The 12,803-nt window shown below is 41.0% G+C and overlaps 2 protein-coding genes across 2 annotated transcripts; both read left to right on the top strand.

Annotated features, from left to right (window-relative positions):
• Positions 1-10,787: 10,787 nt before the first annotated feature.
• Smp_033590 (hypothetical protein) lies at positions 10,788-12,230 on the top strand (the record flags this gene model as incomplete). Its single annotated transcript, XM_018791596.1, has 7 exons — positions 10,788-10,860; positions 10,895-10,968; positions 11,003-11,107; positions 11,143-11,250; positions 11,296-11,469; positions 11,512-11,753; positions 11,790-12,230. 7 exons carry the CDS (start codon positions 10,788-10,790, stop codon positions 12,160-12,162), a joined length of 1,149 nt encoding a protein of 382 aa, XP_018645206.1. The 3' UTR covers positions 12,163-12,230.
• Positions 12,231-12,321: 91 nt separating this feature from the next.
• Smp_210160 (hypothetical protein) lies at positions 12,322-12,747 on the top strand (the record flags this gene model as incomplete). The annotated part of the gene is made up of 1 exon (XM_018791595.1): positions 12,322-12,747. One exon carries the CDS (start codon positions 12,322-12,324, stop codon positions 12,745-12,747), a length of 426 nt encoding a protein of 141 aa, XP_018645205.1.
• Between the last annotated feature and the right edge of the window lie 56 nt (positions 12,748-12,803).

Raw genomic sequence — 12,803 nt, 5'->3', positions numbered from 1 at the left:
ACAATGTCCAGATGCTGTAGATGTGATTCTCTGTCCGGACTTGCTATCAATTATTGATCAACATAAACGTGTACGAAGTTGGGACCTCGGAAGACGTCATCTGTGAACCTTTGGAAGGTCTGAGTAGAATTTGGTAGGATGAAAGGCGTTCGCGAAAATTCGTAGAGTCCGAAGGGAGTGATTATATTGGTTTTGGGAATGTTGTCAGAAGCCAAGGGAACTCGGTTACACGCTTTAACCTAGTCCTTTTTCGAATAAACAGTTTTACTTCTCAATGTAGCCGTCAAATAGTGAATGTGAGGCAACGGGTAACGATCGGGAATGGTTTTCGCATTAAATCGACAATAGTCACCAGTTGGACGCCAATCGTTGCTGTCCTTTTAAGGGACTATATGCAAAGGAGATGCCCATGAGCTGTTTGACGGCCGAATGATTCCTAAATCTATCATGTGCTCGAATTCGTTTTTAGCCAACCTTGTACTTTCGAGAGGTAATTGACTTGCGTTGGAAACTACAAGTGGTCCTCTCGTCGTGATGTAATGTGGGGCATTGCTGATTACACACGGCAATTTCGGTTGCGGTTGATATATCCCGGAGTATTTATCGAGTAATGGTTGATATAAGGGGTCTATGGTGTGCCTGATTGTGACTGGAGATAATTTGACACCAGAAAGAGGAGTTACGCAAACAGACAACTTAGTGTTTCCGTCTACTAACCTTCGTTTGAGTGTGTCAATGAGTAGACTGTGGCGTTGTAGGAGGCCTATACCGATGAGGTGGAAAACTTTCGTTGTCACATCTGTGACGTATAACAGACGGCTATGTTCGCCGGCTACGGTTGCCGTTAACGCGTGCCGGCTGAGAAGCTTCCCGAATTGTTTTTCGTGTGGGTCGGTTAGGTGTTCGGGTGATTGCAGAGTTTTCTGCAATTTTTGTAAGACTTTCCATACTGGTTATGATACCAGCACTAGTCGGGGTTATCCGTCTCTCGTAGTCTAGAGACAGATCGGCTACGTGAAGTGGTTATTCGAGGAGGATGTGAACGTTTACGGTCATCAGGAAATCGAAGGAAAAGTGTCAGTGTATGTCATAGATCCAAAATATCATTCTGGGTTGTTTGAGGTTTTTCTTTGACTGAAAAAACCTCGCATTAGTAGATTTTGTGATTTCTAAGATGCGGTCAGCAGAATCAGCCAGTTCATCTACGGGGTTGTTTTGAAATGAGACGAGAACTGCTTGCACCTGTTGGGGGAGTTTAGATAATAAGAGCTATTTGAATAGGCCTTAATCGAAAGTTCTTTGGCCTATCACCTCTCTCATCCTTAGCATTATGTCTGTCGCTGAGCCATGTTGCAGGTCGATACTATTAAGGAGTTGATCTGACTTTTGTCGATCGGTTAGGTCTCCGCGTTGAAGTATCGATCGTTTAAGAGTTTCGTAATGTTCCAAAACATCAGTAGTAAACATACTATCTGTTACGTACCTGTAAAATTCGCGCGGTAGTGCCTTGACAACCGCGAGGAACTGTGTGCGTGAGTCCATAATGCTGTGCCCGCAAAAGTCGGCTTCTGCGTAGCAGAACCAGGCTCCGATATTGTCCGACCAAAAAGGCATTAGTTGAAATGAGGGTGAGGGCATAGTCTTTCAATTTAATACTTCGGATTTCTGTTCAGTCGTAGTGAAAAATCAAGTATTATAATGAACGAAAAATAAATAATTAAATTATATCCGAAAACTCGAAAAGAAAATATCACAATATATAAAAGTCAAAATGAAGCAATGACTAATGAAATTCCAAAAAGGAACAGACTCACAGGTAATAGGTTGGTGTACCAGATCACGTCGGGTTCAACACTAAAGATACAACCAGCATTGGAGTTTGACAACTCTTTACCAGCAACACCTTCTATAGTCGACTCGCTCACCCAGTTAAAATCGGAAATCAGAAGCGAGGAGGTTAGAAAATATATTTGACTTCCGATATTCTGGAGGGATATAAGTTCGAAACTTCTAAAAGCCCCCAACTTCACATGTATCTATTCTCGACCATCAGTTGTATGTTGCAACGCTACCTCCATAAAGTGCGCCAAGTGTGATATTGATATTGACATGTTCCTTATGAAATCCATTTACATTCATATCTTATGAAATATCAACCCAGATGAGTAATTTTTTAACAGTGAAAATTGTAACTTCTTTAACAATTTGATCTTGCTTGTAAACCGGCATGCCTCATGTAACAATGTTATTTGAGAATAAATTATTATTATTATTATTATCAATATATCGATAAGTGACTGATCTAATCTTGCTAATGATCGTAGGCGATGTTTCACACGCCTTTCTGTAACGTGATCTGGTACGGATGCATGACCGAGCGCCTTCAGGTAATTAAGTCCACTAAAACTAATGTGATCAGCGTCCATTGTCGAACACTTACAGAGCTATTGATTTTGGGGATTTATTTACAGCTAAATCACAAATTAACCACGATCCGGTTTACATCTGCTCGCAATTCTTTTTGCTTCCAGAAAAACAGAACAGGACTCCCTCGAGCGAAATTATCCCTGAAATTTACCCAAACCGGACAAAATTTTCCCAAAAATGGGGATATTGTGGAGTTACGAAGCAACAATTGGTCCAACTTGTGGACTACAAGACAGAGAGGGCTAAATCAATGTTCTTCGCAATGATTCTGTGGTTTTGCTGCGGCAAAAGACCACTCACATATGATAAAACCTGATATTCGTGCAACCCATTGGACCCCTGACAGACCCTCAGCTTTATTGGCTGAATCTGATCTAGCGAAAGCGGAGACATTTGCTAACTATTTCAGTGAAGTCTACTCTACGTGTAGTGTTACAACTACTTGTCCCGTTGACAATGAGACACCAGCCATAGGACCTTTACACGTGACAGAGGATATTGTTCTTCCTTTGATAACTAACCTAAAACCTTGTAAGATACCGGGCCCCGATGGGTTACACCCACGTTTACTGTCGTCGCTTGCGGACATTATCTCAAGACCGCTCACGATGCTCTTCAACATGTCCCCTTCACAGGCTCAACTACCTAGAGACTGGAAAGACGCCATAGTTAGTCCTATATTTAAGGATGGTCAGAGACGGATCGTATCTAACTACCAGCCTGTTAGCCTGACCAGTATAGTAGTTAAGTTACTTGAAAAATTAATTCGGGCTAAGCTACTGAGTCACATAGATTCGTACAATCTGTTAACTCCTGAGCAACATGGGTTTCGTAACAAGCATTCATGCTTGACTTACTTACTCATTGCGAGAGCGGATTGGACAGCTGCCCTAGACAACGGCCAGTCTGTCGACGTGATATTCATAGATTTTAGCAAAGCGTTTGATAAAGTTTCACACTTAGGTCTTATGCAAAAGCTCTCGAGCTTTGGAATAACAGGTGCTATACAGGAATGGATAGGAAGCTTCTTATGTGACCGCAGACAGAGAGTAAGGGTCAATGGAACGCTATCCGAATGGAAACCGGTCAAAAGTGGTGTACCCCAAGGCACCATCTTAGGCCCTCTACCTTTCCTTCTGCATATTAATGAACTACCTTTATTACTTAAGTCGTCGACGTTATTGCTTGCGGATGATGTTAAAATCTGGAGAACAATAAGAAATGAGACTGATCGTTGTTATCTGCAAGCAGATTTAGACGACTTAGTTAGGTGGGCTCATGATTGGGGCCTGGAGGTTAATTCCAGGAAGAGCGTGTTCATGCACAACGGGCACGATATTAGTTACCATTATACCATTAATGGTACATCTCTGCCACGCGTTCATGAGCACAAAGACTTAGGAGTAATTATAAGTCACGACTTAAAAACTAATACGCACTGCAATGCGGTTGCTTCTAAAGGCTTTCGCGCGCTATGGTCGCTTCGCAGAGCATTTAAATGCTTTGACGAGGAGATGTTTCGAATTTTATATCCCACCTATGTAAGGCTACATTTAGAATACTGTATCCAAGCAGCTAGCCCTTGTCTGATGAAGGATACTAAATCGCTTGAGCGTGTCCAGCGTGTAGGGACAAAATTAGTAAAGGGTCTTTCCAAACTCCCTTACGATGAGCGTTTAAAACGTCTAAATCTTTTCCCCTTATCTTATCGTAGGACGCGAGGTGACCTTATACTGGCATTTCGTATCTTTAATTATGATCTGGGTGTTAATATGTCTTACCTTTTTGCTCCCTCCAGCACTAATAATCTCCGGGGTCATAGCAAGAAGGTTCTGAAACCGCGATCTAATAAATTAAAGGTGGGGTCCCGTTTTTCTCATCGAGTGGTCAATGACTGGAACGCTTTACCAGAACAAGTGGTATCAGCACCATCAGTGAACATTTTCAAAAAGAAGCTGGACCTTCACTGGAAGGAAATCTGTCAGGATTAACACAGGTTCATCAACCTACTATCCTTATTACTGAAGACTGAAGACTGGAATGACTACCTCTGGTTAGGCCGTTCAAGGTCGCTTAAACCGAACAACGGGTGACCTTAATTGCAGCCGCTTGATGTGATTTCGGTTAGTTACAGTCTGCCAACAAGTCTGCTTTCAAGCTTAACTGTACAACATTCGATTCCTAAGTGTGATACTCCCTTCAAATATCGCTTGTATGTCTTTTGCCAAGTTATCAAATAAATTTGTGATTTCTAACAGCGATATGTGTTGAGAGATTCGTTGTATAAATTACCTGGGTAAACACGTGATTTAGATGTGTGTCCTTGTACTTTAAATCGTTATCTCTAACGTTAAATTTATGTTGGCAAAGGTGCAAACCATAAATAACCTTTTTTACAGTGGTATTATGGTACATGAAGTGTTTTGAATCAATGTAAATATTGCTTATACATCATTAAGAGATCTACCTTGATTAGCTATTTTTTATTTGGCGAGAAATACTTATGTATGGATGGGCTTGTGTGGTTACTAGCCCTTCTTTGAAATATCTCATACAACTGTCATGCAGTTAAATATGTACCTTAGAAGATGTTGCGAATATTTGCGCAAATTGAACATCATTTTTCAAATATTCGTACTCAAAAATGTTATTTCATTTCCTTTATGGCAGTCAAAGTGGTTAATATTGCTTATTACTTCGTAAGTAAGTATATTGTGACTGGTGGTTTGAAGACAGATGGCCTACCACCTGTGTTGTATCAAGCTTTCAAGTGTCTAGTCTTTGTATTTACATTATTATTTATTATTATTTGAACACAAACATTGGCACAAGGAGGCACGGAATAAATATGCCCCACATAAATCATTCGATTTTCGTGAGGGCTGGGATACTGTCCGGATACCCAAACCAAAACAGTTTTTTTTTGGGGGGCCACACCCGAGCATTTGACCAGAAAGTCTAATTCACAAGGCAGTAGAGCAATGTCAGGAGATACAGTCCCATGGTAACCGGTGAACAACGATTGGTTCACACGCCATTTGTTCCCCCAGGATCGTGGAGCCCATGTACACCATTGGTATGGAATCAGGGTTTTCCAACTCCTAGATGAATCCTCTGTATCCACCAACCCGGTTAAAACACCGGAAATTCGCTTTCTGTTCTCTCAATTTCGTAAACAACACCCCCGCCACGAGAAGGCAGTGAGTAGGACTTCCCTGGTAGTGGTTGTATGCACGTGGCCATGTGAGAGCATTTCGGGAGGGAGAGCTGACTCCTCACTCACAGCCATACCAGGGTATTTGGGAGAACATTTGGCCGCGTTGATAGGCGTCAGTTACTTTCCAGATCAACTAACCAGAACATCTAAGCGTGCCTGAAATGCACATGCATCTGGGTCTCATGTTATTTCTCTCCAGATTTTTACATTGTCAGCGTAAAGTAGCATCGGAGATCCAACTATACTTGAGTTTATTTACATGCAGTATATAAAGTAAAGGACCTGAGGCAAAACCTTATGGCACTCCACCAAGTACTGATATCAAGGAAAAACATTCGGAATTTGTTCTTTCTTTCTGTCGGCCTTTTTTTCTAGGATGGCTCAACTTGTGAAAAGTGACTGGTCTCTCTGCAAGATCTGCTTTGACCCGCTTCGAGTTTTTTTTTCTATACTCTTCTTATTCCTGAAGTCCAACTTGAAAAGAGACGTTCAGGCCTAGCTTTTTTTTGTTAATTTTCTAGATGCTACCGTAACCTGATCGCTGACTTTATTTTATTTCTTGATCAGATCTATAAAGTCCAGGCTTTGCTCTTGTATGCTGTTTTGTGTTCATATGGGGATCTGTGACTGTTAACTCATGTATTTTGGAGCTCTCTGCAGTTTGCTTCTACTTTCTGTGTTTTCTCATTTTTCTTGAAGCCATGCCTATATCTATATGTTTGTTATTAGCTACGTTATGAGTGTCTATATCGATGGTTTCATCCAGATCTAAAGCTTGGCTTATGTTGATGCTCATTTCTTCCTCAAGATCTGACAGCTGCTCATCTGCTGGCTGTTCATATGAGGGTATCTTTCTGTGTTTAACAGCTCAATCGCCTCAAGAATCAGCAGACCTTATGGAGTAGCATGCTTTGCATAGTCAATGTGATAGTGGTTTGCAGCACCTCTTAAATGCGGCCGATGTGAGTCCAGTGCACACGATGTGATACCACTTGTTGCGGTCGCCACATTGCATTACACATTTGAAACTTAAAGATTCATTCAACGTGGGAAAATACCACTTCCCTTTCTCAGTAGCGCGCGTACCATCATTTTTTCAGTCCCAATTTTAGACGACAATCAATGTACTTCTCTAGATTCTTTTACAGTAATCTCATGTGCACAATCTTAGGTGATTTGCTTAACGGTTCGACTTTTCACAACAATTTCCTTGTTTACATTAAAATTAATCGTGATGCGTAAAATAACCTTCCTGGTTCGATATATGCATATTAACCTTGAGGTCGCCCTATCGATCGTAATTTGCTTGTATTCGTGTTCAACTTAACCGTTCCATGACTCCGTTGATCGTGAGGTTCTGTGGCAGTGTTTGTCACTGAAAGGAGTACCAAAGAAGTACACTAACCTTATAAAGGCTCTTTACTCGAACACAACTGGTCTAATTAGAGTTTATGACGAACTGTCATCAGAATTGATTACCTCAAGTGGTGTTCGTCAGGGCCGTCCACTCTCTCCATTATTGTTTAACTTTATCGTAGACGTGCTTTTAGAAATAACACTTTCATCATCTAAATTTAGAGAGGTTGAACTTCTACCAGAAGATTTACTTGTTGCCCTAGAATATGCCAATGACATAGTTTTATTCAGTAAAGATGCTGACAAAATGCAGTCTTCTGACCACTATAAGCAACAATGCAGGGGTGTTCGGGATGCGATTCTCCTCGAAGTGCAAAATGTTACTTCAGGATTGGGTTGCATCGGCACCTGAACTAATGATAGGGAGTGAAGTAGTTGAGTGTGTTGACTGCTTCACTTATCTTGGGAGTCTCATCAGCCCTTGTGGTCTGGTGTGTGACGAAATCTCAGCACGGAAACAGAAGGCTCGTCTAGCTTTCCCCAACTTGCGTCATTTATGGCGTGGGCAAGATATCCGTCTAGCAACCAAAGGACGGGTTTGCTGTGCAGCAGTTCGTTCCGTCCTACTTTATGGCAGTGAAACATGGCCGATAAGAGTAGAGGATATTCGTAGGCTACTAGTGTTCGATCATAGGTGTCTTCGAAGCATTGCTCGTATATCCTGGGACCATTGAGTAAGTAATGCAGTTGTTAGGAAACGGGTACTAGGTAAGGATGGCAAATCAATTGATGAAGTACTGAAACTTCATCAGTTGAGATGGCTGAGACATGTGTTACGTATGCCCAACCACCGACTGCCCCGATGAGCGATGTTTTATGGTGTAGGAGTAGATTGGAAGAAAGCTAGGGGCGGCCAGACCAAAACATGGCACAAATCCATGCAGCCACTGACAAGTGGACTGAGATATGTTGGTAGGTGTAGATTACCTGGTTGGGATTCGCGAGATGATAGCAATCGATGGTTAGGGACCTTGAATGACATGGTTCAAAATCGTTTGCATTGGCGAAGGTGCATCCACACTTTGTGTTTTGCCAAATTCTAATCTTCTGAATTCTTTATGACCCTATCTTTCTTTTCAAATTTATTTCACTGTATTATACTCCTTCAATAACATCTTCAAACCCTAATCTTTCAGATTACTGCTTATACGTTTACAACCTTTACCACTATGGGATTTGAATCGACAACTGTTCGCGATCATTGCGTAGGTTTCTTGTTAGCCTGTGCTTAAGTTGACTCCGCTCTTCGTTATGTTCAGAGAGAGATGGAATGAGTTTTCGAGCATCTATCAGTTCAGTAGATGCTGCCGAGACCCAGTGTTTCTCCCTAACCTTATGGTTTATCGTACTAGCAGATATCACCACTGTTTCCACAGCTTTTCGGATGTCATTCCGCATTGCCTCGGGGTGGGCACAACTTACATAACTGCCTAATTCTTTTTCTATTTTTTCCTGAAATAAAACGACGTGAGAAGGATTAGTCATGGAGATAAGAGAGTTATTAGGAGGTGTTGGAAGGATTTGACTGTGACCAACTTGGTCTCGTGTGTTTTTGCGAGTATGAGGGCTGGTGTCACTTCCCGGCTGCCCACACCGTGGAAGAGTATTTCTTGAGAAGCCTGAAAAGGAAGTTGGATTAGTGTTGGTCGTAACGACCTGGGAGCGTGACTGCAGAGCCCTAGGGACATTTGCTTGAGGCCGGTCACACATGACCTTTTTGTGGGGTTTTTAACTTATTAGTTCCGTTCTTTAAAAGGCATTACCTACGGAGACGGATATCCATGGGATAAGGTGAGGTGTGCATTTTTACGGTCGAACTTTTCTAACCCCTTCCTTTCTTGTGAGAAGGCAGCATCACTGCAGATACTGGTTGTCCAAGGGAAACACCTTACTGCTGTCACACCCCTCTACAGTCAGCAGTACGACTTCGCCCTCAGACCTTGAGTTGCCGCTTTTAGTTTTACCGTTCTCCAATTGACCTGTCTGGCATAGCAGAACCTACAGGAACATATGTTCCGGCCAATATAGCTCGGTTGGGTCATCACGATAGGCAAGCCCAACCACCACGTCAAGGTAGCAGCTACCATTGGGTCAGAGCACAACCCTGTTCAATGAATCGAAGGCGGCTCTGGTATAAAAAAACTACAATTGTTGGCCTGAAATAAATATGGTGGTGTTCTAACAGTTGGTGGAAGGTGAAGATATGTTCAATATATTTAAAAACTGAACGAAAACCAGTCTGCTTCTCATGAGTCAATATTTCCACGGATTTGAATAGTCTAAGAAGTATGACGGAAGCCAATAGTCTCGACACGACTGGAAGTAGACTTACTCCGATAGTTGTTGCATAGATGACCAACATCCTTTTCAAAAATATAGATAGCTACTACTTCATTCTGTCATGCTCCAACAGTATGGACGAAATATTTTCAAACAACCCAGCCAGGTCTCGAACCGAAAGTTCTCCGTCTATAAAAAGGTCCGGAAGCAAATCGTTTGGGCCTTGTGATTTTTGTGGCTTCGGGAGTTGGAGTTTCTCGCAGACTTCCTCCTCGTTAGGTTAACCGTTCTTCACCGGCCATGGAGGACAGGGCAGTTCAGTCGATGTCACCGAGGCAGCAGACCAGTCGAAATGTTTGTCGAAGAGCTCTGACTGTCGTCCAAGACGTAAAAAAATGTTGTTGACTGACGTTACATCAGATTCCACCCACTCCAGACATCTTGCTGCCAGTGCTGTTAGAGGTGTGAGGGCAGTTATCACTTCTCGGTTGCCCACACTTCTATGAATTCGGTGTACATCTTGTTGTGCTAACGACCGATGCATATATGTGCCTGGTCCTACGTTGTAGCTGACTGACTGACTCTTGCTGCCAGTGAATCGAATGAGTTGAAAGAACTTTCGGCACTTGCCAATGAGGATTCAGTCGACTAGTGTAGCCCTTTTTCTGAGGCTTATTGAGTCACTTACGTCAGTAAAGCCGGAAAAAGTTGTCACAGAGTCTTCTTAAGTATACACATAAAACAGTCTTGTTGCATTTACAGATGGGGAGAGAATTCTTAGTACTTTACTAAGGTCTTGAATATGGTTCTCGGATAGACAGTACGAGTAGATATTTAGACTGTCCAAAGACATAGCCAAAGCTTTCTGTTTCACAATCTGTATTAGTGTGCAAACGTCGAAGTAAGCCTGTTTGAATGGCACACGTCGTTCCAGAAAAGCTAATTCATGGTTTTCATTCATTGGTAGCATTAAAATTTTGACCATTCAGTGGCTGGAGTTCATTTCGGGTAGGAAGAAATTTCCACTGTAAGCGAGCTCGTTTGTGATTTGGAAATGAAGAACAAACACAGAATGGTAATGAGAGGGAATAGAAAGATAAGGAAATTTAAAATAACTTTGTATTCAGTTAAGTAAATGGAATAGTCGTTTATGTAAATAATAAGTTCGAGCAAAAGGATTTTGTTCACTAATAATCACCATAATTGTGTGCGGTCTGGAATAGTCCTCGAGTACTTAGACCGAAGTAGGTTTTGTGCAAATATATTCACCTTATTTTCGGAAACTCCCCGCTGTACCAGGATATCATCTTTGCGTGAATAGAAATCAAATGAAAGCTCGTAGTTACCGTTGTACATAAATTCAAGGAACTTGATTTTATTTCCCATTGTTACAGAAGTTAATGTTAAGCTTGTACCAGTCTTTTTATTTTTCATCTAGTTACTAAGTATGACGGACAACGTGAACGAAAGTTGTGTTTTCTTTAAAAAGCGTAGTCGAAAGAATATACGACAAAAAGAGGGTATTGATTTAGCATAAATTTTATTTTGAGAAAGGTTCTTCTAGTGAAGATGAAGCAGTCATAAAAACTCAGAAAAGACGTCACATTAATAATATGCTTTATCAACAGGTTTGCTAGTGATAAATGTAATATACAGTTTTAGACCTCAAAGTTTAGTGGTAACAAAAACTGCTCATCTGATGATGATTCTGATAAGTTTGATAACACCACTCCTAATACCGTCACTTATAAGGCTTCCCATTCCAAGGTAAATTTTTTATTATAATATTTAGAATTTTCAAGGAATCTAGGATAACAAAAGAGCATATTGCAACTGCTACTGTGGAGGTCGATACCGATGTAAAATGTGATGCACAAGCTATCTTTGAAAAGGCTCAAAAAATAAACCAGGTGTGTTTTCTACTTCATTCATAGAATCATAGTTTGTGTTTTCAGGAATCTCAGAATCGTAATATATATAAGGGACTCAACAATTACGCTCAGTACATTGAAAAGAAAGACACTGTCATGGGCAATGCATCTAGTGGCTTTAACCGTAAAGGTCCTATGCGAGCGCCAGCCAATTTAAGAGCTACTGTAAGATGGGATTATCAGCCGGATATTTGTAAAGTGTGTATATTTGTTTTGGGCCTTAAGTTACTTGCATTTTAGGACTACAAAGAAACAGGATTTTGTAGTTTTGGGGATAGCTGCAAGTTCCTGCATGACAGATCAGACTATAAACATGGTTGGCAAATAGAACAAGAATTAGCCGAGGGAGTATATGGAATTGATGGTGAAGACAATCGTTACGAAATATCACACAAATCTGAAGAAGAAGAAGAAGGCTTTGAAGGCATTTCATTATTTTGCATGATTTGTCGCAAAGACTATAAAGACCCAGTTGTAACCATGTAAGTTTCAATAGACCTATCTACCTAATTCTAAAGATGTAAACATTACTTTTGTAGTGACTGCGCTCTTCAGAGATATAAGAAAACTGCACGGTGCTACGCATGCACTACAGATACCAAAGGCTTCTTCAAATTTGCCAAGAATCTATTATCCCGTATTAATATGCTGCGTGAAAAAAAGAAGCATTCTGAATTAAGTGAAAGTGATCAAGAAGATCAGCATCATTCCTGTTCGCATTCTCCTGTTCACTGTGAAGGAGAACAAAGTGATAAAGGTAGCTGTCTTAACAAAAGTGTAGAGACTGGTTGGGCTTCAACCAATAAAGTTCAACTTCCAAAATCATCAGAACCGAGTTGGGCCAAACCCGAAGCACCAGAATATTGCAATTCCGATGAAGAAAGCGATTAAAGCCTTACTGTTATACACAAATGCACAAATATGTATATACATCTTAAATACACAACTAAAATCACTCCACTTTTTCTCCCTTCATTTTGTTCCACTTGCTTAACGTCTGCATTTTTTTTTAGGAAAATGGATGATTTTTATGAGGTTTTAGGGTGTACCATGGATGCTACGGAAGACGAAATCAAACGAATCGTTAACGAAGCTCGACTTAAGTTCCATCCAGATAAAAACCCAGATGTTTCAAATACAAAATTCTTGGTCATAGAAAGGGCATGGAGTGTTTTGCGATGTCCAGAAAAACGTAAAGCTTATGACGCCTTGTTGAGACAACATAAAATTATATCTCACTCCGCTGGGCTGCCTATACAGTCTGATGTATCTTTTGACCAATTTCATGATGAAGGCAAATCCGTCCATGACGTAGACTTACAATCCCACAATCAAGAGTGTCACTGTTATTGGTTTCCTTGTCGCTGCGGTGGAAGTCATGTCTTGGACGACCTTGCTGTACTATGCCAAGTCCCTTATGCAAAGTGTACAAACTGTTCCTTACTCGTGCATGTTTCTTACCCTGAATCTCATTGAAATCTTGAAATTTGCTTTTCTGTTATTTGCGCTTTCTTACTGTGCTGCGTTTTTAA

This window comes from Schistosoma mansoni, assembly GCF_000237925.1.
Source record: "Schistosoma mansoni, WGS project CABG00000000 data, chromosome 2 unplaced supercontig 0108, strain Puerto Rico, whole genome shotgun sequence".
Lineage (NCBI taxonomy): Eukaryota > Metazoa > Platyhelminthes > Trematoda > Strigeidida > Schistosomatidae > Schistosoma > Schistosoma mansoni.
The sequence above is the reverse complement of the archived record's forward strand: the minus strand, read 5'-3'. Positions and strand labels throughout refer to the sequence as shown.